The sequence below is a fragment of the Sapajus apella genome, unplaced genomic scaffold (genome assembly GCF_009761245.1).
Source record: "Sapajus apella isolate SASKATOON/1434 unplaced genomic scaffold, GSC_monkey_1.0 scaffold185, whole genome shotgun sequence".
In the NCBI taxonomy this organism is placed as follows: Eukaryota; Metazoa; Chordata; class Mammalia; order Primates; family Cebidae; genus Sapajus; species Sapajus apella.
Genome location: NW_022437125.1, coordinates 246856 through 273717, shown reverse-complemented (window position 1 = coordinate 273717; position 26862 = coordinate 246856). Strand labels below are relative to the sequence as shown.

Here is a 26862-nt window from a genome sequence, read left to right as displayed (position 1 = left end):
GCTATACTGGGTGAAGGCATGTGTGTATGCATGCATGTGTGTGTGTGTGCTATACTGGGTGAAGGCATGTGTGTATGCATGTGTGTGTGCATGCTATACTAGGTGAAGACGTGTATGCGTGTGTGTGCATGCTATACTGGGTGAAGGCATGTGTGTGTGTGCATGCTATACTGGTGAGGGCATGTGTGTGTGCATACGTGTGTGTGTGCATGCTAGCTTCTGCATGCATGTGTATGCCTACATGGGTACAGAGTTGCCATGGATGCAGGCATGGGTCTCCATGTGCATGTGTGTGTATGGGTGTGCAAGCATGGCATGTATATGCATGTATCGTGGGTGTACATGTGCATATGTATACCATGAAGGTCTGTGTGTGGGTACATCATGTGCATTCTTACATATACTAGTCTGTGTGCATGTGTGTGCATTTTGCGGGGTGCGTGCACGTGCACTGCGTGTGCAATTGCAAACATGTTTGCATCTCCTCCATCTAGGAGGAAATCTTTACTCCACATTCACTTCTCCAACCAGCATATATGAAGCGCCTACTGGGTGCCCTGCCAGGAACTAAAGAAACGGCTGATCAAGACATGAATGATTGCTCAGCCTCAGAATGCTGTCCCACCCAAGGGCTGACACGAGGCTGCAGGTGTGACGTGGGGCACAGGATGCGAGGAAAATGTGAAGTGGCACATGTGACAGAGTCCTGAATCCTGCCACAGGAAAGGCCCAGCTAGAGCTGAGAGCCAGTGGCTGCTGCAGGGTGCACATCGGGAAGTCCCACATCCCCCCTGGAGGCGGCATTTTCCCAGGGAGAAAGAAAGGGGCCAGGCATGGTGGCTCACACCTGTAATCCCAGCACTTTGGGAGGCTGAGGCAGGTGGATCACCTGAGGTCAGGAGTTTGACACCAGCCTGGCCAACATGGGGAAACCCTGTCTCTACCAAAATATACAATAATTAGTTGGGTGTGGTGGTTGACACCTGCAATCCCAGCTACTCAGGAGGCTGAGGCAGGGGAATCCTTGAACTGGGGAGGTAGAGGTTGCAGTGAGCTGAGATTGCACCACTGCATGCACTCCAGCTGGGGCGACAGACCAAGACTCCAAAAAAGGAAAGAAAGAAAGAAAGAAAGAAAAGAAAGAAAGAAAAGAAAGAAAAGAAAGAAAAGAAAGAAAAGAAAGAAAGAAAGAAAGAAAGAAAGAAAGAAAGAAAGAAAGGAAGGAAAGAAAGAAAGAGAAAGAAAGAAAGAAAGAAAGAAAGAAAGAAAGAAAGAAAGAAAGAAAGAAAGAAAGAAAGAAAGAAAGAAAGGAAAAGAAAGAAAAGAAAAGAAAGGAAAGAAAGGAAAGAAAGAAAGAAAGGAGGGAGGGAGGGAGGGAGGGAGGGAAGGAGGGAAGGAAGGAAGGAAGGAAGGAAGGAAGGAAGGAGAAAAAAGAAAGAGAAGGAAGGAAGGAGGGAGGGAGGGAAGGAAGGAAGGAAGGAAGGAGGGAAGGAAGGAAGGAAGGAAGGAGGGAGGGAAGGAAGGAAGGAAGGAAGGAAGGAAGGAAGGAAGGAAGTAGGGAGGGAGGGAAGGAAGGAAGGAAAGAGAAAAAAGAAAGAGAAGGAAGGAAGGAGGGAGGGAGGGAAGGAAGGACGGATGGACAGACGGATGGACAGACGGATGGAAGGACTCAACAGTGTCTGTGAGCTGCATTCCAGGTCCTGAGTGGAACGACCAGCTATCCCCACTGCAGGGTCTGAATGGGTCTGTTTTCTCCGTATCTTGGGGATGGGCATATGAGCTGGGGTGGTCTTTAAGCACAAAGGCTGCCCGGCAGGGCTTCCTTCTTCCTGCTGGAAAAGCTAGACACTGGCCTGCGCTCAGAGCTGAGTCGGACACCTGGGGATCCCGCTCACAGGTTTCAGAGGGAAGCCTCCCTTTAGGGGCCACCCTCCAGGTCAGGGGCAAAGCCTGTGTGTATTATTTCTCTTGGAAACCGAGATCCTATTCCTCCCAGCCATAATCGATATAGAAAGAACTGTCAAGGATGGATGTATAAGGGCTGAAACCGGGATCTTGGGCACCGCTATCTGGTCATTCTAACATCTCCCATTTACCCCTCACCACAGCCACCCTGTGACCACTGCCTCAGTCCCTTCCTGCCTCCTTGCCTGTTTCCCAATTGCAGGAGCCTCTGACGTCCTCCTCCTCTTCCTCCTCACCTGCTTTCTCAATTTCCCTGACCAGACCCCAAAAGCCCAGCCAGACTGTCTCTGGCAGGACCAAGGAAAGATCAAGCTGCCTCCTGCTTCTGTTGCTTCTACATGCTGTTCCCTCTTCACGAATGCCCTTCCTGCCCTTGATGCCTGGCTCAAACATCACCTGCAGACTCTCAGGTTCAGCAGGGCTTCCCCTTCCCTGGACTGTCCAGGCACCTGTACACACTGGTTCTAACACACAGCTCCACCACTCACTCCCTGGAGGCCCCCAAACCATGGTAATGCTTCTCTGAGCTTCCTAATGGTCAACCATTCCATCAGACCCTCCTTCCTTGGCCCACACAGCAGCTTGATAAGATGATGTAGGTGGCCAGGCGTGGTGGCTCACGCCTGTAATCCCAGCACTTTGGGAGGCTAAGGCAGGCAGATCGCTTAAGGTCAGGAGTTCGAGACCAGCCTAGACAACATAGTGACACCCTGTTTCTACTAAAAAAATACAAAAGTTAGCAGGGCGTGATGGCGAGTGCCTGTAATCCCAGCTACTTGGGAGGTTGAGGCAGGAGAATCACTTGAAACTGGGAGGCAGAGGTTGCAGTGAGCCAAGATTGCACCACTGCACTCTAGCCTGGGCGACAGAGCAAGACCCTGTTTCAAAAAAAAAAAAAAAAAAAAAAAAAAAAAAAAAAAAAAAAAAAAAAAACAGATAATGAAGGTAAAATTGTCAGCCCAGCACCAGCTGCAGAAGTACATGTCCCACAAAAACTGAGTGAGTGGGCTCTAAACACCAACCACTTCACTCCAAGGCTGAGCTTGGATCTCACATCCCGGGTGGCAGGGTCTTCTGATACTGGCAGAAGCCAGCAGAAGCCAAGAGAGAGGGAGAGAGGAGCAGAGTGCACCGGCTTATTATGCCTGTAATCCCAGCACTCTGGCAGGCCAAGGTGGGAGGATCACTTGAGGCCAGGAGTTCAAGACCAGCCTGACCAACATACTGTATGGAGATCCCATCTCTATGAAAATAAAATAAAATAATTAGCTGGGCATGGTCATGCACACCTGTAGTCCCAGCTACTTGGGAGGCTAAGGAGGGAGGATTGCTTGAGTCCGGGAGGTCGAGGCTGCAGTGAGCTGTGATCGTACCACTGCACTCCAGCCTGGGTGATACCGCAAGATCCTGTCTCAAAAAAAGAAGCCTGTAATCCCAGCACTTTGGGAGGCTGAGGTGGGCGGATCAAAAGGTCAGGAGATCAAGGCCATCCTGGCCAACATGGTAAAACCCCATCTCTACTAAAAATAAAAAAATTAGCTGGGTATGGTGGTGCATGCTTGTAACCCCAGCTACTAGGGAGGCTGAGGCAGAAGAATCGCTTGAGCCCGGGAGGCAGAGGTTGCAGTGAGCTGAGATCACACCACTGCACTCCAGCCCAGCGACAGAGCAAGGCTCTGTCTCAAAAAAAAAAAAAAAAGGACAGAGAGAGAGAGAGGCATAGACATTCTCCCTCAGAGCCTCCGAAAGGAACCAGCCCTGATGTCACCCTGACTTCACACTTCCAGTCTTGTGAACTGTGAGACAATACATTTCTGTTGTGTAAAGCCACCTGGTTTGCTAGCCCCAAGAGACTAAGACAGCAGCCTTTCCTGCTGCCTCCAAGAGAGAGCTTTGTCCGCACTGCACATCTCTGGCAGACACTGGAATCCCAATAACATGATCAAAAACAGCCCTGTGGATGTTCTCAGCGTCTGCTGGGACGAACTCATTTAACCCTTTAACCACCAGCGAGGCTCTGACACACCAACAGATTGAAGAATGTGCCCAAATTCAGCAACTCTGTGAGTAAAAACCGGGATTCCAAGCACCCTCTCTGTTCACCACCAGGATTTCCTGGTGCTGTGCCAGGGGTCTGCAAATTAAGGCCCTCAGGCCAAACCGAACCCACCACCTGTCTCTGTAGGGCCCACAAGCTAAAGATGGTTTTCATCTTTTTCAAATGGTTAAAAGGGAAAAAATTAAAAGACAAATGATTATTTTGTGACAAATGAAAATTCCATGGAGTGGCTGGGCGTGGTAATCCCAGTACTCTGGGAGGCTGAGGCCAGCAGATCACAAGGTCAAGAGTTCGAGACCAGCCTGGCCAACATGGTGAAACCCCATCTCTACTGAAAATACAAAAAAATTAGCCAGGCATGGTGGCAGGTGCCTGTAATCCCAGCTACTCAGGAGGCTGAGGCAGGAGAATCCTGGGCACTTGAACCCAGGAGGCGGAGCCGAGACCATGCCATTGCACTCCAGCCTGGATGACAGAGAGAGACTTTGTCTCAAAAAAAAAAAAAAAAAAAAATACGCCGGGCGTGGTGGCTCAAGCCTGTAATCCCAGCATTTTGGGAGGCCGAGGCAGGTGGATCACGAGGTCAAGAGATCGAGACCATCCTGGTCAACATGGTGAAACCCCGTCTCTACTAAAACTACAAGAAAATTAGCTGGGCATGGTGGCGTGTGCCTGTAGTCCCAGCTACTCAGGAGGCTGAGGCAGGAGAATTGCTTGAACCCAGGAGGCGGAGGTTGCGGTGAGCGGAGATCGTGCCATTGCACTCCAGCCTGTGGGTAACAAGAGCGAAACACCGTCTCTAAAAAAAAAAAAAAAAAAAAAAAAAAAAATTCTGTGGAGTTCAGATTTCAGTGTGTAGAAATCAAGCTTTTTTTCCATGTTTTTTTTGTTTGTTTGCTTTTGCTTTTTTTTTTTTTTTTTTGAGCCTGTCACCCAGGCTGGAGTACAATGGTGTGATCTCAGCTCACTGCAAACTCTGCCTCCCGGGTTCAAGTGATTCTCCTGCCTCAGCCTCCTGAGTAGCTGAGACTACAGATGCCCACCACCAAGCCTGGCTAATTTTGTATTTTTAGTAGAGACGGGGTTTCACTATATTGGCCAGGTTGGTCTCGAACTCCTGACCTTGTGATCTGCCTGCCTCAGCCTCCCAAACTGCTGGTATTACAGGCATGAGCCACCACGCCCAGCTAGAAATCAAGTTTTACTGGAACACAGCCACATCTATTCAGGTAAGAGATCATGTAGTTTGCTTTTATGCTGTAAGGGCTGAGTTGAGTTGCTGCCAAGAGGATTGTACAGCTGGCAAAGACAGAAATGTTTCCTATCTGGCCATTTACAAAGAAAGCTCCATGCTATCATATATGATACCAGTCCCAGCAAGGGAGTCAGGGACAACGACTCCCTTTACACCAAGTCCCTCTCGCTCACACACGTGTCCTCACCTCTTCCCCACCCGGCTTTGATGGTTGGTGAATCAGAGGCCGATCTCATCCCACTCCTGCCACCCCAATAGCACAGATGACACATTCTCCCCAAAGCCACCCAGGCTGAGGCCACCCATCCCTGCCTCCCCAACATCAGAGATGCTCTCGCCCTCCTAAATCCCCCAAGCCAACAATGTCCCAGGCCTGCCTCCCTTATAGCACCAATGCAGTCCCAACTCCCCACGGAATGGAAGAAGGCTATGTATTTGCGGGGCTGACTACCTCGGCACAGGTGCCCAAGTAGTTGTAGACGCTGAGTGGGATCTTGACCTGCTCTCCGCGGATGATGAGAGCGGGGAGTGTGAAGTCCACAAAGAAGGGCTTGAAGGTCTTCAGCAGGGAGGGCTCGGCGATGCCCAAGCCCTGAGAGGTGGACAGGGCCACGGCCTCACCAACCCAGCTGGTGATGGAGTCCGGAACCTTCACACTGAGTGTCTCCTCACCAGATGGGTCACTGCAGAGAGACAGACAGCCATGACGGGGGGGGGGGGGGGGGTGCCGGGGGGGGCAGGTGGGCATGGATGACCCAGGCTGCATGGCTCAGGGAGGTACCCTAGGAGCTTAGAAACAAGCATTGAAGGCATCACAAAAGCAGCAGCAGGAGAAAACTGTCCTTCAACCCTGATTCACTCTAATAGAAAACATGGGCTGGGTGCAGTGGCTCATGCCTGTAACCCCAGCACTCTGGGAGGCTGAGGTGGGAGACTGCTTGATCCCAGGAGTTGTGGACCACCCTGGGCCAGATGATGAGATCTTGTATCTACAAAAAAATTAAAAATTAGGTGGGCGTAGTGACACATGCCTCTAGTCCCAGCTACTCGGGAGGCTGAGGTGGGAGTTTCGCTTGAGCCCAGGCAGTTGAGAGTGCAGTGAGCTGTGATCCCACTATTGCAGTCCAGCCTGGGCAACAGAGTGAGATCCCCGCCTCAACCACACAAAAAGATTGTTGAAAGAAATTAAAAAAGACAAAAAAGACAAATAAATGGAAACATATCCCATGTTCATGGATAGGAAGACTTAATATTGTTAAAATGTCAAAGCTACCCAAAGTGATCCACAGATTTAATGGAACCCCTATCAAAACCCCAATGACTTTTTAATTTTTTTTCAGAAATAGAAAACCCCACGTTGAGATTTCACATGGATCTCAAGCGACTCTGGTAGCCGAATAAAGAAACCAGATGAATAAAGCTGGGAAACTCACACTTCAAAACTTACCACAAAGCTACCACAATCAAATCAGTGTGTTACTGGCATAAAGACAGACATACAGACCAATGGAATCAAATGGAGAGCCCAGCAACAAACCTTCACAACATAGTCAAATGATTTTCGACAAGGGCATCAAGGTACTTTAGGGAAAAGACAATCTTTTTAACAAAAACTGCTGGAAAAAAACAAATATCCATATGCAAAACAATGAATTTGGACCTTAAAACCATATACAAAAGTTAACTCAAAATGAATTCATGACCTAAAACTTTAGTTACCTAAAACTTTTTAGTAAAAACTAAAACTGTAAAACTCTTAGAAGAAAACAGATGAAAAGCTTCATGACACTGAGTTTGACAATGATTTCATTGATATGAAAACAAAGGCACAGGCAACAAAAAAAGTAGATAAGTTGGACTTCATGAAAACTGCAAAATTTTGAGCATGAAAAGACACTATCAAGGGCTGGCATGGTACCTTCAGGAGGCCGAGGAAGGAGCATCACTTGAGCCCAGGAGTTTGAGACCAGCCTGGGCAACACAGCAAGACCTTATCTCTACAAAAAAATTTAAAAATTTAGCCAGGCATGGTGGTGTGCACCTGTAGACCAAGCTACTTGGGAGGCTGAGATGTGGGAATCACTTAAACATCTGGGTGACAGAGTGAGACCCTGTCGAAAAAAAAAAAAAAAAAAAAGAAGAAGAAGAAGAAGAAAGAAGAAGAAAATGGCACTATCAACAGAGTAGAAAGTCAACCCAATGGGATAAAATATTTGGAAGTCATACATCCGATAATGAAATAATATCAGGAATATATACAGAACTCCTGAAAGCAACAAAAACAGCAACATGATTCAAAAATGGGCAAATGACTTGAACAGACATTTCTCCAAAGATAGACAAATGATCAATAAATGCATGAAAGATGCTCAACATCATTCATCATTAGGGAAATGCAAATGAAAACTACAATGAGATGCCACCTCATTGTATTTAATTAGGATATTAAAAAAGAAAAGGAAAGAAACCAGGCTGGGCACAGTAGCTCACACCTGTAATCCCAGCACTTTGGGAGGCCAAGGCGAGTGAATCACTTGAGATCAGGAGTCCGAGGCCAGCCTGGCCAACATGGTGAAACCCCATCTCTATTAAAAATACAAAAATTAGCCAGGCACAGTACTGCATGCCTGTAGTTCCAGCTATCTGGGAGGCTGAGACAGGAGAATTGCTTGAACCTGGGAAGCAGAGGCTTCAGTGAGCTGAGATTGCATCACTGCACTCCAGCCTGGGAAACAGAGTGAGACTCCATGAAAAGGAAAAAAAGAAGGAAGGAAGGAAGAAGGGAGGGAGGGAGGAGGAAAGAAGGAAGGAAGGAAGGAAGGGAGGGAGGGAGGGAGGGAGGGAGGGAGGGAGGGAGGGAGTAAAGATGGAAGAAGGAGGAAGGAAGGTAGGAAGGAAGGTTGGTTGGTTGGTGTATGCCTGTAGTCCCAGCGACTCGGGAAGGCTGAGGTGGGAGGATTGCTTGAGCCCAGGAGTCTGAGGTTGCAGTGAGCTATGATGCCTGGGTGACAGAGTGATAGCCCAACTCTAATAAGTAAAAGAAAATAAATTTAAAAATTTTTAACAAATAAAAAAAAAAGCTCACCAGGCATCCGGAAAGCAGATACATTTGAATGATAGACAGATAGCCTGTCTTAAAGTGGGGCCCCCAGAACAAAACACAATGACCTAGACGTGTTCTGATCAGCAGTGAAACCTTCCCATGATGAGGACATACACATCCCCCCAAAGCAGCCTGAGGGGCCCCAAGCTGCGTGCCTGCTCTGCCAGGCACTTGCCACAGCACCTGGTGCCTGGAAGAAGGGCACAGCTCAGCAGTCAGCCCACCTGCTGGCCAGGGCTGGACCAAGAGTCAATTTTCATGCCAAACTCATGTGCCAGGGCACGCCACCGCCACTTTTTCATTTGTATCATTGATGCTCTAACGCTGCACATTGAAAGAAAAAAGCTAATTGCATCCAGCAGAAAAGTGGTGCCTGCATTCCTGCGTCAAAGAGAATTAAACAGAGTGGGGTGGGGGGCGTGGGGGGATGCAGAAAGGAAATATGTTGAGAAAGGGATCTTGTTTTTCGACCAAGAGCTGTAGTCCCCTGAGGAGCAAGAAGTGGGGGTAGGCGGGATCAAGTTCATGTTCCAGGGAACTGTAATCATTTTAATGAGCTCGTTATGCAAACAGAGCAGATAGAATTACCCCAAGAGGGAGTTGTAAGAGGCACAAAGCCCTTGCATTTCATATATCGCAGGCAAACCTCCAAATCTGCAGCAGGACTCAAGGCTGACTTCATGGCTTGAAGTTTTATGTGTTAGAAAAAGATGCACAGTGTCTTCCTCAGATTGTGGTATCAGGCCTGCCTGTCCCACTGGGGACTCTGGACCCGCATGAGTGCCTTTCAGTCAACCGGCAGTCAGCACGGAAAAGAAATCTTACTGTACCTGATGTTGAGACAATGCCAAATCCACGTTTCGGGGAAGAAAGTCCTTTTTCTCTTCTCTGTTCTATGAAAAGAAAAAAAAGAAACGATTAAGGTTTCATGAACATAATAAATCTTATGCAAGGCCGGGCGCGGTGGCTCACGCCTGTAATCCCAGCACTGTGGGAGGCCGAGGCGGGTGGATCACAAGGTCAAGAGATCGAGACCATCCTGGTCAACACGGTGAAACCCCATCTCTACTAAAAATACAAAAAATTAGCTGGGCATGGTGGCACGTGCCTGTAATCCCAGCTACTCAGGAGGCTGAGGCAGGAGAATTGCCTGAACCCAGGAGGCGGAGGTTGCGGTGAGCCGAGATTGCGCCACTGCACTCCAGCCTGGGTAACAAGAGCGAAACTCCGACTCAAAAAAATAAAAAAATTAAAAAATAAATAAATAAATAAATAAATAAATCTTATGCAAACCTAGCAGCTTCGCATTCGATTTGATCAGATATAATGCATTAATTTCTTTTACCTGGAAGGGTCAACATTCTACTTGATAGGGATATAACATGTTAATTCTCTTACTTGGCAGGGTTAACAGTCTACTTGATTAGGACATAACTTGTTTTTTTAAAAAACTTTTATTTTGGGTTCAGAAGTACATGGGCAGGTTTATTACACAGGTAATCGTGTGTCACGGGGGTTTGTTGCAGAGATAATTTCATCACCCAGGTACTAAGCCCAATAGTTACTATTTCTGATCCTGTCCGTCTTCCCATCCCCCACCCTCAAGTAAACCCCACTGTCTGTTCCCCTCTTTGTGTCCAGGTGTTCTCATCATTTTGCTCCCACTTATAAGTGAGAACATGCCGTGTTTGGTTTTCTGTCCCTGCATTAGTTTGCTAAGAATAATGGCCTCCAGCTCTACCCATGTTTCCACAGAAGACATGATCTTGTTCTTTTTATGGCTGCATAGTATTCCATGGTATATATGGATCACATTTGGTTTATCCAGTCTGTTACTGATGAGCATTTAGGTGGGTTTCAGGTCTTTGCTATTGTAAATAGTGCCACAATGAACATTTGTGTGCATGTGTCTTTATGACAGAATGATTTATATTCCTTTGGGTATATACCCAGTAATGGGATTGCTAGGTCAAATGTAGTTCTGTTTTTAGTTCTTTGAGGAATTGCCACACTGCTTTCCACCACAGTTGAACTACTTTATGCTCTCACCAATAGTGCATAAGCATCCCCTTTTCTGCAAAACTTCACCAGTATCTGTTATTTTTTTTTTCTTTGTTTTTTTTTTTTTTTTTTTTTTTTTTTCTTTTTGAGATAGAGTTTCCTTCTGGTCACCCAGGCTGGAGTGCAATGGCACGATCTTGGCCCATGCAACCTCTGACTCCCAAATTCAAGTGATTCTCCAGCCTCAGCCTCCTGAATAGCTGGGATTACAGGCACCTGCCAATATGCCCAGCTAATTTTGTATTTTTAGTAGAGACGGGGTCTCACCATGTTAGGCTGGTCTCAAACTCCTGAACTCAGGTGATGCACCTGCCTTAGCCTCTCAAAGATCTGGACTTACAGGCATGGGCCACCATGCCCAGCTTATTTTTTGACTTTTTAATAATGGCCATTCTGACTGGCATGAGATGGTATCTCATTGTGGTTTTGATTTGCATTTCCTTTTTTGGTGGGGGAGGACAGAGTCTTACTCTGTTGCCCAGGCTGGAGTGCAGTGGTGTAATCTCAGCTCACTGCAACCACCACCTCCCAGGTTCAAGCAATTCTCGTGCCTCAGCCTCCTAAATTCCACCTGGAATTACAGGTGCACCACCACACCTGGCTAATATTTGTATGTTAAATAGAGATGGGGTTTCGTCATGTTGGCCAGGCTGAGATGATCCACCCCCCTCGGCCTCTCAAAGTGCTAGGATGACAGGCGTGAGCCACCGTATCTGGCCTGATTTGCATTTCTAATGTTCAGTGACATTGAGCTTTTTTCCTATGCTTGTTGGCTGCATGTATACCTTCTTTGAAAAGTGTCTGTTCAAGGATGTAACTTGTTAATTCTTTTACCTGGCAGGGTTAACATTCTACTTGATTAAGAATAATAGAAGCCACTTGGATAACTGGTAATTCTAGAAAAAAAAAAAAAAAAAAAAAGCAGAAGCAAGGAATCAAAGGCTTGGCAGAGTCCATCTTAAAACAGTCGTGCCTCCTCTGCTGACATGAAAAGGGCTGCAGCAGCCACCCTATGTCCTTCCTTTGCAAATTTCCCTTCCTGTGTTTACCACATTCATCCTCATCATCACAATGAACTCTCCGCCTCCTGCTCACTCATCCTCTGTTTCCCAAGAAGTGCCTTCACTCATTCTTTTTCTTTTTTTGAGATGGAGTCTCACTCTGTCACCCAGGCTGGAGTACAGTGGCACCATCTTGGCTCACTGCAACCTCTACTTCCTGGGTTCAAGCCATTCTCCTGCCTCAGCCTCCTGAGTAGCTGTGACTACAGGCACGCACCATGATGCCTAGCTAATTTTCATATTTTTAGTAGAGACGGGGTTTCACCATGTTGGTCTAGGTAGTCTCGAACTTCTGACCTCATGATCTGCCCGCCTCGGCCTCCCAAAGTGCTGGGATTACAGGCGTGAACCACTGCACCTGGACCACCTTCATTCATTCTTGTTTGAGCCTCAGAAGCCTCACAGCTCACCTTCCTCAGAGGCTGCTCCTTTCTCAAAAAAAAAAAAAAATAAAAAATAAAAAAAAAGTCTTTCTCAAATTTTGGCAAAATTAAAGATGTTCCTATCCTTTCAACCATCATTATCTCTCCTAGGAGCACACCATGGAAACACCCACAGACATGCGCACAAAGACAGATGGAGTAGTTCACAGTGCCACTATGAAAATTAGCAAAGAGTCCAAATATACATCATTAGGAGGACTGGCTAATCAAATGATAGTATATTCATTGGTGGAATATTATATATTTATTAAAATAAAGAGTGAGATAAACATGCATTTACCTATATGGAATGATTTCCAAAACTTATTAACTTTAAAAAGAAATGTTCACAACAGGCCAGGCATGCTGACTCAGCCCTGTAATCCCAGCACTTTGGGAGGCTGAGGCAGATGGATCACGAGGTCAGGAGATCGAGACCATCCTGGCCAACATGGTGAAACCCCATCTCTACTAAAAATACAAAAATTAGCCGGGCATTGTGGCACATGCCTATAATCCCCAGTTACTCGGGAGGCTGAGGCAGGAGAATCATTTGAACCAGGGAGTCGGAGGTTGCAGTGAGGTGGGATCGTGCCACTGCACTCCAGCCTGGCGACAGAGGGAGACTCCACCTCAAAAAAAAAAAAAATGGAGAATAGAAAAATAAAAAGTACAGAACAACATTGTGGTATTTTTCTATTAGTTTTTTCTTTTAAATCCTACATATGCACAGAAGAATATCTAAGACATTATTCAGGCCAGGAATGGTGGCTCACACCCGTAACCCCAGCACTTTGGGAGGCTGAGGCAGGTGGATCACTGGAGGTCAGGAATTCAAGACCAGCCTGTCCAACATAGTGAAATCCCCTCTCTACTAAAAATACAAAAATTATCCAGGTTTGGTGGTGCCGGCCTATAATCCCAGCTACTCAGGAGGCTGAGGCAGGAGTATCACTTGAACTCAGAAGGCAGTGAGCTGAGAACCCACCACTGCACTCTAGCCTGGGTGACAGAGTAAGATTCCATTTCAAAAAAAAAAAAAGAAAGAAAAGAAAGAAAAAGAAATTATTCAGCATGGTTGCTTTTAAAGAAGAGAATGGAGGGTCTGAGGGTGGGAAGGAGACTTAACTTTCATTATATATCTTCTCATATTGCTTAAAAAAATTTAACCACATTTATATGGTTAAAAAAATACATTGCTCTCAGAATAAGGATGTGTTTGTTCCAGTTACAAAAAGGCATAGGCACTTGCTTTTAAAGGCATTTCTTATGCCTTTCTGCATTGAGATTTACAATTGCCTTCATGGTTTTGCGTTTTACAAAGCTGCTGCTTCTGAACCTGCTCCAGAACAAGCTTTCGGGGGTCATGCACGTGAGTGGGTCAGGGCCTCTAGGGTGGCTGCCGGCTGATAGAGGCCCTGGGGCCAGTATTCCATCTTCCTCATACAACCACATCTTGAAAATGCTTCCACGTGTATCCAAACTACAGTATGGAGCCTAATCTGCCAATCCCCTGATTTGGAATTGGGAAACTAGGAACCCTGCAGGCCTGTCACACTCCTGCTAAATGTGTGGCCTCAACAGGAAGAGCCTGGGAGACTGAAGCACCCTGGAACAATGGTGGAGGGGATGGAGGGGCACATAAAGGTTCCTGCTTTACACAGAGAGGGCTCGAAAGACGGAGAGCACTTCCATGGACAGGCTCATCAGGGCTAGCCACCAGATCAAGAGGTTTCCCAGACAGGTCATACCTCAAAAAGGGAATCATTCTACAAGTTAGAACCTATTTGGCAGTGAGCAATACTGGAACTACTTCATAGCATAATGTGAGTGCAGCCAAAGCAGTACTCAGGAAAATTCATAATCCTCTAATGGCTTAACTGTTTTTATTTATTTATTTATTTTTAAGACAGGGTCTCACTCTGTTACCCAGGCTGGAGTGCAGAAGCACAGTCATGGCTCACTGCAGCCTGAACCTTCCCAGGTTCAAGTAATCCTCCAGTCTCAGCCTCCTAAGTAGCTGGGATTACAGGCATGAGTCATCACACATGGTTAATCTTTGTATTTTTTGTAGAGACAAGGTTTTGCTATGTGTCCAGGCTGGTCTCGACCTCCTGGCCTCAGGTGATCTGCCTGACTTGGCCTCCCAAAGTGCTGGGGTTACAGGCATGAGCCGCCGCACCTGGCCAAGTGTTTATATTGAAGATGAAAAAGACTGAGAATTCTTTTGTATCTAACTCATGAAGGTAGAGTTGGAGAAGGAGGAGAAAAAGAGAGAAGGAAGAGGAGGGAAGGATGGGAGGAATGAGAAAAGACAAAAGAAAGAATTCTCTAAACAGAGCCTCTGGGAGTCGGGAAATCAAGCCCAGGCTTCTCACTCTGCTCAGATTCGTCTGTCCTCACATAGGTCAGCTCTCCTGATGTATTTTCTTCTCTCTTCTATATCCCTAATCCTGTGCACTGAGGCAGGGCTAAGAATTGGGTAGGCAGGAGGTATATGAAGCACTCAGTGTCCTAGCCCGCTATGCCAATGTCCTCTGAGGAACACTGGGTGTTGTCTGGAGAGATTTTTGGTTGTTACAACAGGGGAGGAGTGTGACTGACATCTAGTGGGTGGAGGCTAGAAATGCTGCTCATCACCCTACAGTGCAGAGGACACCTCTCCCCCGCCCCACAGTACACAGAATGATCCTACCCTGCAATGGACTCAATATCTGTGTCCCCCTGAAAATTCGTATGTTGAAATCTTAACCTCCAAGGTGATGGTGTTGAGGTGAGGCTTCTAAGGGATGATTGGGCCCTTAAAAAAGGGACTCCAGGCCGGATGCAGTGGTTCATGCCTGTAATCCCAGCACTTTGGTAGGCCATGGCAGGCAAATCACTTGAGGCCAGGAGTTTGAGACCAGTGTGGGTAACATGGTGAAACCTTGCCTCTGCTAAAAATACAAAAATTAGCTGGGTGTGGTGGCAAGGGCCTGTGATCCCAGCTACTCGGGAGGGTGAGGCGGGAAGATCACCTGAACCTGGGAGATGGAGGTTGCAGGAACCAAGCTCGTGCAACAGAGCCAGGCTCCATCTCAAAAACAAACAAAACAAACTTAGTGATAGCAGTTGTTAACGCTATACTTTAAATACACTTGTTATTTAGTTAAAATTTTCTTCCAGGTTGGGCACAGTGCCTCACACCTATAATCCCAGCACTTCAGGAAGCAATGGCGGGTGAATTACTTGGAGTTCGAGACCAGCCTGGCCAACATGATGAAACCCCATCTCTACTAAAAATACAAAAATCAGCTGGGTGTGGTGGCACGTGCCTGTAATCCCAGCTACTCGGGAGGCTGAGGCAGGAGAATCACTTGAACCTGGGAGATGGAGGTTGCAGGGAGCTGAGATCGCACCACTGCACTCCAGCCTGGGCAACAGAGTGAGACTCCATCTCAAAAAAAAAAAAAAAAAAAAAAAGAAAGAAAAAAAAAAAGAAAAAGATTCTGGAGAGCTCCCTCACTCCTTCTGCCATATAAGGACACAGCAAGAAAGAAGAAGACACCATCAGTGAAGCAGGAAGTGAGCCCTCACTAGTGCCAAATCTACTGGTGCCCTGTTCTTGGACTTCCCGGCCCCTGGAAACATGAGAAATACATTTCAGTTGTTTATAAGCTATCTGTTACAGCAGCCAGGAAGGACTAAGACAAGCCCCAAATGTCAATAGCGCCAGGGTTAGAAAAGCTTGCTCAAGGTATAAGCCATTACCTGGGGGGGTACCTGGAAGGAGCCGCTGCCACCAGGCTTCCTGTGTGGGGCTGGAAGGCAGGGACAGCCTCATCAGTGTAGAGGCCACCGTCCTGCCGGTGGTTCAGGCTCACTCGGTCGGTCATCACCACCAGTCCTGTTTCCTAGGCAACAGACAACACCCAAACCATTGGTGGGGAAGTGGATGCTGACAGCCCCCAGAGGCGTAGGGGAATGAATCACCCTGTGGTTACTGTCCCAGCATCACTTTTTGGCAGCCTTGGGGGCATCATTCTTTTATTCTGGGTTTGGTGGCACAGGCTGGGGAGAACATGGGACCCAGTGACCATCCAGGGTGAAGAGAGAACAGCACATTTGACCTGTGGAACCAAATCAAATGGCGCAAACACAAAAGGACACGTGTTACATGATTCCATTGAGATGACACACCCAGAACAGGCAAATCCATAGAGACAGAAAGCAGATTGATTGGTGGCTGCCAGGGGCTGAGGGAGGGGAAATAGGGAGTGATTGTTACTGGGGACAGGGTTTCCTTTTGGAGGATGAAAACGTTCTGGAATTAGGAAGAGGTGGTGATTGCACAGCACTGTGATTATATTGAATGCCACTGAACTGCACATGTTAAAATGGTGAGTTTTATGTTATATGAATTTCATCTCAATTAGATAATCATGGCCAGGCACGGTGGCTCATGCCTGTAATCCCAGCACTTTGGGAGGCCAAGGTGGGAGGATCATTTGAGCTCAGGAGTTCAAGACCAGCCTGGCCAACATGGTGAAACCCCATGTCTACTAAAAATAAAAGTATCGGCCAGGCGTGGTGGCGGGTGCCTGTAATCCCAGCTACTCGGAGGCTGAGGCAGGAGAATCGCTGGAACCCAGGAGGTGGAGGTTGCAGTGAGCCGAGATCACACCACTGCACTCTAGCCTGGGTAATGGAGTGAGACTCTTTAGAAAGAAGGAAAATCCGTGGACTCAGTACGTGACCCTGACCAAGGACCGACTGTGGGATGCAATGATCTCTTTTATCATTAGAGACAGGGTCTCGTTCTGTGGTTCAGACTGGAGTGCAGTGGTACGATCACAGCTCCCTGCAGCCTCAAACTCCCAGGATCAAGCGATCCTCCCCTCTCAGCATCTTGAGTAGCTGGGACTACAGGCATGCACCACCACACCCGGCTATGCAGTGACTCCTTTATCATTGTACTAATGACTGGGAGCAACTGGATTGAAGAGAAGACTCACTCTAGCCTGGACTGACTTGAATTTGTGAGTAAGAAATTTTATTTATTTATTTTGAGACGATACCTCACTCTGTCACTGGGATTACCGGCACACAGCACCATGCCCGGCTAATTTTTGTATTTTTAGTAGAGACGGGGTTTCACCATGTTGGCCAAGCTGGTCTTGATCTCTTGACTTTGTGATCCACTCCCTCAGCCTCCCAAAGTGCTGGGATTACAGGCGTGAACCACCGCGCCCGGCCATGAATAAGAAATTTAAACCCAATTCCTCTGACTCAGAGGCGTCACCTCTGAGTTCTAGAAGGTGACAGGGACCTGGGGTTCCAACTGCCAGGCAGCTCACATGCTCATAACTAAAATGCTATTTTAAAAAGGGGGGGGCGGTTATTTTGCTGGGTGCAGTGTTGCATGTCTATAATCCCAGGACTTTGTGAGGCCGAGGCAGGTGGATCCAGTGAGCCCAGGAGTTTGAGACCAGCCTGGGGAACACGGTGAAACCCCATCTCTACAAATAAAAAAATTAGCCAGGTGTGATGGTGTGTGTCTGCATGCCCAGCTACTCAGGAGGCTGAGGCGGGAGGACTGCTTGAGCCCAGGAGGTCGAGGCTGCAGTGAGCTGAGATTATACCACTGCACTCCAGCCTGGGTGACAAAGTGAGAACTTGTCTCAAAAAAAGGAAAAAAGGAAAAAAAAAAAAAAGGTCTTTTTTTTTTGGCAAATAGAACTGTGGGAACTAGGTGGTGGGTACATGGGTGTCTGTCGTCTAATTTGCTCAACTTTTCTGCATGTTTGGAAAATTTCATAATAAAAGCAGCACAGGTCAGGGAGGGAAGGATGCCTTTGAAATATTTTTTCTCATTTCTTATTTATTGTTTTGCGACAGAGTCTCGCTCAGCGACCCAGGCTGGAGTGCAGTGGGTGATCACCGCAACCTCCACCTTCTGGTTCCAGCGCATCTCCTGCCTCAGCCTCTCAAGTAGCTGGGACTACAGGTGCCCGCCATCATGCCCGGCTAATTTTTGTATTTTTAGTAGTGACAGGGTTTCACCGTGTTGGCCAGGCTGGTCTTGAACACTTGACCTCAAGTGATGTGCCCGCCTCAGCCTCCCGAAGTGCTGGGATTACAGGAGTGAGACACCACACCCAGCCTGAAATAACTTTTAAAACTGAAATGAAAGGTACCCTCCAATGGGACATGAATTTGAGTGGAGACCACCAGCACCCTAAGGCGTGACCCCGTGTGACCCTGAAGGGCGTAGCATGCTTCCATTCCAACCCCTTTCCATCCGTGTTACATCATGACAACCTCCGGAGATGGGCACCTGGTAGCATTAGTGCTTTTTTTGTTTCTTGGTTTTTGTGTCTTTTTTTTTTTTTTTTTTGAGACAGAGTCTCGTTCTATCACCCAGGCTGGAGTGCAATGGCACGATTTTGGCTCGCCCCAACCTCCGACTCCTGGGTTCAAGCGATTCTCTTGCCTCAGCCTCCTGAGTAGCTGGGATTACAGACAACCACCACCATGCCCAGCTAACTTTTTTGTATTTTTAGTAGAGACAGCGTTTCTCCATGTTGGCCAGGCTGGTCTCGAACTCCTGGCCTCAGGTGATCCACCTGCCTTGGCCTCCCAAAGTGCTGGGATTACAGGCGTGAGCGACTGTGCCCGGCCACATTAGCCCTTTTTAAGATGGGTAAACGAGCTGGGCACAGTGGCTCACGCCTCTAATCCCAGTGACTGGGGAGGCTGAGGCAGGAGGACCACCTGTGCAGGTTGGAACCACTGCCACGTGGGAACACAGCCACCTTCTGCTTGAAAGTTGTCAGACACATAACCAAATCAATCAAAGCCCAGGCAGCATTAAGAGCTCCTGGCACCCACAGCTCCCAATGAGGTTTTCCTCCCAGCAAAGCATGTCAATGTCATAACACTTTCCATCACAAGCTCAAGTTACCCATTTGAACCTGACCATTGACAAGCTTATCATTCTGTTCACCACGGCTTTGCACATTGGAAGGATCTGCTTGTGAGCTTTCATTGGGGAGAAATGAAAAAGAAAAAGTTAAGTTTGGAAGGCTGGGTGCAGTGGCTCATGCTTGTAATCCCAACACTTTGGGAAGTTGAGGCAGGAGGACTGCTTGAGGCCAGGAGTTTGACACCAGCCTGGGCCACAGAGTGAGACCCCATCTCTACAAAAAAATAAAATACAATTAGCCAGGTGTGGTGGCATGCACCTGTAGTTCTGGCTACTTGGGAGGCTGGGGTGGGAGGATCCCTTGAGCACAGGTGTTTGAGGCTGCAGTGAGCTATGACTGCACCACTGCACCTCAGCCTGGGCCACAGAGCGAGACCCCATCTCAAAAAAAAAGAAAGAAAGAAAAGCTTCCAATTCTGTTTCCTTTCCAAACCATCTCTGGATCTCTGAGACTCTCATTTCTAGGCAAGAGGACCTTAGAAGGGGGCAGGGGGATCTGAGACCACCTCTCCTTACGGTGAAGGCAAACCCAGAGTCCTTGGTGATGCCCCAGGGCCACGGGAAGACGGAGGAGCGCCGGCGTCGTTGAGCTGTCAGCCCAGCCCACCAAAAAGGACCATCCTCCCTGGACATGCCAAAGGAATCAGACACATCATAATCTTCCAGTTCCTGGAAAACCTGCAGGCAAAGGGGACAGAGACTGGTCAGCTGAAGTTTTCTTTACAACCCAAACTGGCTCTCGTGGGTGCAGCGTGCCCTCACCCCCCTCTCTTTTTATCACATAATGACAACCTCCAGGACGTGGGCACTGGTAGCATTAGCCTATTTTAAGATGGGCAAACAGGAGCCAAGCACAGTGCTTACGCCTCTCATCCCAGCCACTGGGGAGGCTGAGGCAGGAGGATGGCTTGAGCAAAGGAGTTTGAGGCTAGCCTGGGCAACACAGCAAGACCCCATCCCTACAAAAGATAGAAAAAATTAGCCAGGCGTGGTGGTGCATGACTGCAGTCCCACCTACTCTGGAGGCTGAGGTGGGAGGATCGCTTGAGCCCAGGAGGTGGTGGCTACAGTAAGCTATGATCACGCCACCACACTCCAGCCCGGGCAACAGAACAACAAGACCCGAACTCTAAAAATAAGATGCGCGAAATGGAGCCAGAGACACGAGACCCGGTCCAATGTCATGTTGCAAAGGTCTGATGACCTTGACTCCCTGATCTTGCAACTGCACTAAAGCAGCAGCACAGATTTATCAGACACCCATCGGGTTCCCTGAGAAATGAACCCGATGGAGAAAGCGAATCTGGATTCAAACGCAGCTCTTCATTTATTGGAAAGGGAGAGGAAGAGAAGGTAAGGCCCCTTGGAGGTGCCAGAATCCAAGCCCGAGGGCTCTGCTCACCTGGGCAGGAGTCAGCCGGAACCCAGACCTGAGCAGGTAGACACTTTTATCGACTGCGGTGACGCACACACAGCTGCCCCTTGCAGCCCTGATCCGCAGGTCAACCACCTCTCCAGGTTGGGTCTCGTTTGCTGAATATGTCACTGAAACCTGGGCACAAATGCAGCAAGGGATAAGAAACTTGGTTCAGCTGGCTGGGCACGGTGGCTCACGCCTGTAATCTCAGCACTTTGGGAGGCCGAGGCAGGTAGATCACCTGAGGTCAGGAGTTCAAGACCAGCCTGGCCAACATAGTGAAACCCCGTCTCTACTAAAAATACAAAAATTAGCCAATTGAAAGTGGTGCGTGGTGGTGCGCGCCTGTAATCCCAGCTACCAGGGAGGCTAAGGCAGAAGAATTGCTTGAAGCCGGGAGGCAGAGGTTGCAGTGCGCCGAGATGGCGCCATTGCACCCCAGCCTGGGCAACAGGAGCGAAGCTCTGTTTCAAACAAACAAAAAGAAATTTGGTTCAATCCAGGTTTGGTCCAATCCAGAGGCATCTCTTCCACCCCACCCATCCACCCCCTGCCCACAAGGAGAGTCGGTCTTTGCCAGCTCAGCTGGGAACCTGGCCTCGCCACGTGGAGGGAGCTGGTCCCACACTGTGATGGGCAGCTGGTCACTATGTGGTGGACACCAAAAAGGGGAAAGGAAGAGACAGGGAGAGATGGGAAGGCGGGTGCCGGCGGACAGCATGTGGCAGTTTGTTTAGAAGTTGCAGGGAGGAGCCAGGCACAGTGGCTCACACCTGTAACCCCAGCACATTCAGAGGCAGAGGAAGGTGAATCACCTGAGGCCAGGAGTTTGAGACCAGCCTGGCCAACATGGGGAAACCCCATCTCTACTAAAAATACAAAAATTAGCCAGATGTGGTGGTGCGTGCCTGTAGTCTCAGCTACTTGGGAGGCTGAGGCAGGAGAATTGCTTGAACCCGGGAGGCAGAGGCTGAAGTGAGCTGAGATCGTGCCACTGCACTCCAGCCTGGGAGACAGAACGAGACTGTCTCAAGAAAAAAAAAGAAGAAGAAGTTGCAAGGACAGGGACAGGAGGCTGAGGGTGCTGATGGAAACAAGCACTGTCCCTTAAATCCTGAATTCAGCAAAGGCAGATAACAGCTGATGGCTTTCCCTATGTGTTGTGAATGCAATCTCCTTTTGGGTGACTTTTGGAGATGCTTCAGTAAAGATGCAACTCATGTTCCCACAATTCCTTATGTCATCTGCGACACCACGTGAGTCTCAGGTGCGCACAGACCTCCTGGCCAGCACCTTGGAGAAGCCCTCATGGCACCTGGCTGTGCCCCAGGTTTGGTGCACGATGCTCTACCTGGTTTTCAAAGAAGGTCTGGACTGCAAACTGGAGGCTGTCGGCAACCCCCTCTCCGTTCTCCCTGACGTAGAAGACCAGCAGGCGACTGAGGGGGACCATGCTGGGGGTCACGGCCAGACGAAGAGAGGTCACGCACACGTTGACCTCGGCTGCTGGGGCTGGTGGGGGCTCTGAGGTGAGCAAAAGTAGAGTGAGGTGGTGAATTCTCCGTGTCTGACATGCATTCTCCGCCATTCAAGCTCCGCCCCACGTTGTTCTGCTCTATACTCCTGTCTACGCATTGAGAAATTCTGCTCTCTAGTTTTGAAATGCCCTTCCCAGGCTACATCCTCCGTCAATGCCGACTCTTCCCATTGACTCAGCTCCAGGGTCATCATAGGCTCCTACAGAGCAGGCTGAAATTTGCCTAGAATCACCCTCTCCGTTAGGGACCATGGTCCCTGCTCTCTAACCAGCCCTCTGCTTCCTCCGTGGACAGCAAAACCACCTTGCCCTGTCTAGGCAGTACCACTCCAGCCGCCCAGTAAGCCCGTAAACCCCATCCCTCCCTCTGACTGGTTCTGTCTTGCTGAGGCCGGGTGCCAGTGGACCCAGGCAGCCGTTATTTGCTGACTTGAACAGAGTTCACGCTTCCTTCCCTGTGGGTAAATGATCCTTAAAGGACAGAGGATCTTAGAAGCCTATCCAGGTGCTCCCAAACGCTCTACAGCAGGAGAATGAGAGTAGAAAGGCTCCCAGTTCCAGCATGGGCCATCTGTCAGCTGGTTCTGTGCAGAGCTCAGAGCCACCAGTGGACAGGAGGGACAGGTAGAAGTGGGCCAACAGGAGGAGGTGGGTACTCAATCAGCCTTGAGGGTCAAATTCTGGCTCTGGCCCCAGTAGGCAATGGGAAAGTCCCTGACACCCCCACCCCAAGTCACAGCCCATTTATCTGCAGGTGGACACAGTGGAACCACCACCATCCCAGGCTGCAGTGGGGTTAAGTGGGGGCAGAGTATGAGGTCCCTGCCCAGGGCTGGCCCTGGACAAGAGTTCTGGGAAAACATAAAGCCCCTGTTATTTCACCCAGAAGAGAACAAGAGGATGCAGGTGCACCACGCCCAAAGCATGACTCTGGGTAGCCAACGCAATTCTGCTACCCAGGGGATGCTGGCAATGTCTGCAGATTTTTTTTTGTTGTCACGGCTGGAGGGGATGCTACAGATTTCCTGTGAGTAGAGGCCAGAGATGCTACTCAACATCCTACAGTGCATGGGATGGCCCCAAATGTTGACAGTGCAGATGGGGAGAAAGCCTGCCTAAGAAAGAGAACTTGTCTGTCTGTCTGTCTATCCATTCCATCCATCTATCCACTCAACTATCTATCCATCCATCCATCTCTTCATTCATCTACCATCTACCCATTCATCTCCCCACCCACCATCCACTCATCTCTCTATTCATTAGCCATCATCCACACATCCAACCACCTACCACCACTATCCATCCATCCACCCATCCCTCTATTCATCCATCCAACACCTACTCACCCACACACTATCCATCCATCTATTTATCCATCTATCATCCACCCATCCATCCACCCACTATCCATCCATCCATCTGTTCATCCATCATTCACCCATCCACTATCCATCCATCCATCCATCCATCTATTCATCCAATCATCCACCCATCCAGTATTCATCCATTCATCCATCCATCCTTCTGTCCATCCATTCATCCATCCATCTGTCCATTCATCCATCCTTCTGTTCATCCATCTATCTGTCCATCCATCCTTCTTTCCAACCATCCATCTATCCATTCATCCATCCATCTATCCATCTCTCTGTCCATTCATCCATCCATTCATCTATCTATTCAACCATCCATCCATCCATCCATCCATCTTCCCATCTGTCCATTCATCCATTGATCCATTCCGCCATCATCTATAGGTCTACTGGCATCCAAGTGGAGGCCAGGGACACTGCTCAACATCCTACAGTGCCTCCACCCAAATGTTGATAGTGCCAAGGTTGAGAAACCTTGCCTTAGCCTGAGAGACCCTGCCTGTCTGTCTATCCACCCATCATTCTATCCATCTACCTACCTATCTCAGTGATTCTCACCTGGGAGTGACGCTGCCCCCTGGGGACAGTGGCAACATCTGGAGACTTTTTAGGTCATCCTACTGTGGAGAGTTGGTACTACTGGCCTCTGGTGGGGAGAGGGGGGACGCTACTCAGCACCCTACAGCGCACAGGACACCCCCACTCTAGAGTGACCTAGTCCCTGTAGATGACTATAGTGCCCAAATTGGGGATCCTGTCTTGGGCAGAAGGGCTGTGAAGAGGAGGGGGACTAAGACGTCCCCTGACAGGACAGTTTTATGAGGAGCACATGGAGTCAAAGGGAAGAGGAAGAGGACTCATAGACAGAACCGCCAGGGCAAAGATGCGACAGCACAGTGTAGGCCAGCACAAGGGCCCCGTCGGTGTGGCTGGCTTGTCCCTGTGCCCTGCAGACACAGAGTGAGACAAGCCTGGGGCCTGAACCTCTGCACTTCCAGCCACTGGTCACTGTCCTCCTGGACCCAGGCTGGTATTGTTAAGGATGTGTCCCCTCCATCCCAAGGCAGACTCCCTGATCTGCTGGGTCTTGCCTTGTCGCCCCTTGCAGGAGCACCCATCTCAGTCTCGGGGATGGATGGATGGATGGATAGACGGATGGATGGATGAATGGATAGTGGGCCAATGGAAGGATAGAGGACAGGTGAATAAACAGATGGATGGAAGGAAGAACAGGAACCTTCTCCCCACTGCCCGGCTCACCTGTCTCAGAAAGGTGTGTTAAACGAATCGGTTTCTCCAGGGCAGGGGTCGCCCGCTTGCTTCGCTGCTGGGTGACGTGGGCAGGCTGCTGGCCCGATAGCACAATATTGCCCCTCGAAGCCACCTCATAGTACAGGGTAAAGTTGCAGGGACATGTGGACTTCACAGAAAAGTAGGCTTCTTCCCCAACCTATGGAAGACACGCAGCATGGAGGGCCCTGCCTGTCACCAACGTTGCAGCCCACCACAGGAAGACAGCCACTCTGCGGCCAGAGGGAGGCTGGGATGGCTGAGGGAGCGGAGCACCCAGCATCGAGTCCTGGCCCCAGTTTTTTTTTTGTTTTTTTTTTTTTTTTGAGACAGCATTTTACTCTTGTTACCCAGGCTGGCATGCAATGGTGCGATCTCAGCTCGCTGCAACCTCTGCCTCCTGGGTTCAAGTGATTCTCCTGCCTCGGCCTCCTGGGTAGTTGAGATTACAGACACCTGCCAACATGCCCAACTAATTTTTGTATTTTTAGTAGAAACAAGGTTTCACCATGTTGGCCAGACTGGTCTCGAACTCCTGACCTCAGGTGATCCTCCCACCTCGGCCTCCCAAAGTGCTGGGATTACAGGCATGAGCCACTGCATCCATCCAGTGGCCCCTAGTTCTGTATACAGCCTGAGGCTCAAATCTCTGCAGGACTGCGGTACAGATGAAACGTGATGATGGTGTGAAAGCCCTCAGTAAGGTGTCTTGCCATAAAGAATTGAACCTGGCCCAAAGAGAGGGCTCGCCTTTGCCCATAGCTCCTGGGAGGTGATCTAAAAAATTCAGTGCCTGATAAGGGTGTCTTTCTTGGCCAGGCGTGGCAGCTCACGCCTGTAATCCCAGCACTTTGGGAGGTCGAGGCGGGCAGATCACTTCAGGTCAGAAGTTCGAGACCAGCCTGCTCAACATGGAGAAACTCCGTCTCTACTAAAATTACAAAATTACCCAGGCGTGGTGGCACATGTCTGTAATCCCAGCTACTCAGGAAGCTGGGGCAGGAGAATTGCTTATATCTGGGAGGCAGAGGTTGCAGTGAGCTGAGAATACGACATTGCACTGCAGACTGGGCGATAAGAGTGAAACTCTGTCTCAAAAAAAAAAAAAAAAAAAAGTGTCCTTGTCTACTTGGGGTTTTGGGTCACAGTAGGTAGTAATAAATATGATTTCTGGGAGGGGCCTTGGACCATGCAGGATCAGATCAACCTGTGGAGAAGCTGGGGAATGAGATTAGTCATGCAAGCAAAAGGTCATCTATGTCTACGTGACTGAGCCCTGACAAAAACTCTGGACACCAGGCTGGGTGTGGCGGCTCATGCCTGCAATGCGAGTGCTTTGGGAGGCTGAGGCAGGAGGATCACTTGAGGCCAGGAGTTCAAGACCAGATTGGGCAACATGGCAAGACCTCATCTCTATTTAAAAAAAAAAAAAAGAAGAAGAAGAAGAAAGAAGAAAAAGAAACAAACAAACAAACAGACAAAAAAACATCATCTGGACACCAAGGCTCCGGGGAGCTTCCCTGCTTGGCAGCACACCACGCATGGTGTCACACGTCACAGGTAGGAAAATAACACCATCCCTGACTCTATACAGAGAGAACAAATGAAAGTAAGTTCACGTTCAGAATTCTTCAGGACTCCACATCATTGGCCTCTCGTCTTCACTGATTTTAATGTGTACTGTTTATTGTAATAAATTGTAACTGTAAGTAGAACAGCTGTTAGTGAGTCATGTTAATTCTTCTAGAGAATTAAAGAAACTGCAGTGGTGTGAGGACCCCCAAACTCAGCAGTTGGCATCAGAAGAAGGTCAGACACGGTGGCTCATGCCTGTAATCCCAACACTTTGGGAGGCCAAGGCGGGCGGATCATGAGGTCGGGAGTCTGAGATCTGCCTGACCAACATGGTGAAACCCCATCTCTACTAAAAATACAAAAAATTAGCCAAGAGTGGTGGCATGTACTTGTAATCCCAGCTATTCAGCAGGCTGAGGCAGAAGAATCTCTTGAATTGGGGAGGTGGAGGTAACAGTGAGCCGAGATTGTGCCACTGCACTCCACCCTGGGCAACAGAACAAGACTCTGTCAGAAAGAAAAGAAGAAAAGAAGAAAGAAAAGAAAAGAAAGAAAAGAAAGGAGGAAAGAAAGAAAGAAAAGAAAGAAAGAAAAAGAAAAGAAAAGAAAGAAAAGAAAAGAAAGGAAGGAAGGAAGGAAGGGAGGGAGGGAGGGAGGAAGGAAGGAAGGAAGGAAGGAAGGGTCCTAAGAACTGTTTATGGCCAGGCGCAGTGCCTCCCGCCTGTAATCCCAGCACTTTGAGGGCCTGAGGTGGACAAATCGCTCAAGCCCAGTAGTTGG

At 48.7% G+C, this 26862-nt stretch overlaps 1 protein-coding gene across 2 annotated transcripts in view; it reads right to left on the bottom strand.

The window, feature by feature from the left end:
- CPAMD8 (C3 and PZP like alpha-2-macroglobulin domain containing 8) overlaps nt 1–26862 on the bottom strand; it is a 117985-nt gene that overhangs the window by 46080 nt on the left and 45043 nt on the right. For both annotated transcript variants that reach the window (XM_032268715.1, XM_032268713.1), the window contains exons 14-20: nt 24478–24667; nt 21659–21831; nt 20293–20442; nt 19407–19568; nt 15677–15819; nt 9213–9275; nt 5731–5962 (exon numbers count right to left, since the gene is read on the bottom strand). In XM_032268715.1, the coding sequence (XP_032124606.1) occupies nt 5731–5962; nt 9213–9275; nt 15677–15819; nt 19407–19568; nt 20293–20442; nt 21659–21831; nt 24478–24667 (1113 nt within the window). The remainder of the gene's footprint in view (nt 1–5730; nt 5963–9212; nt 9276–15676; nt 15820–19406; nt 19569–20292; nt 20443–21658; nt 21832–24477; nt 24668–26862) is intronic.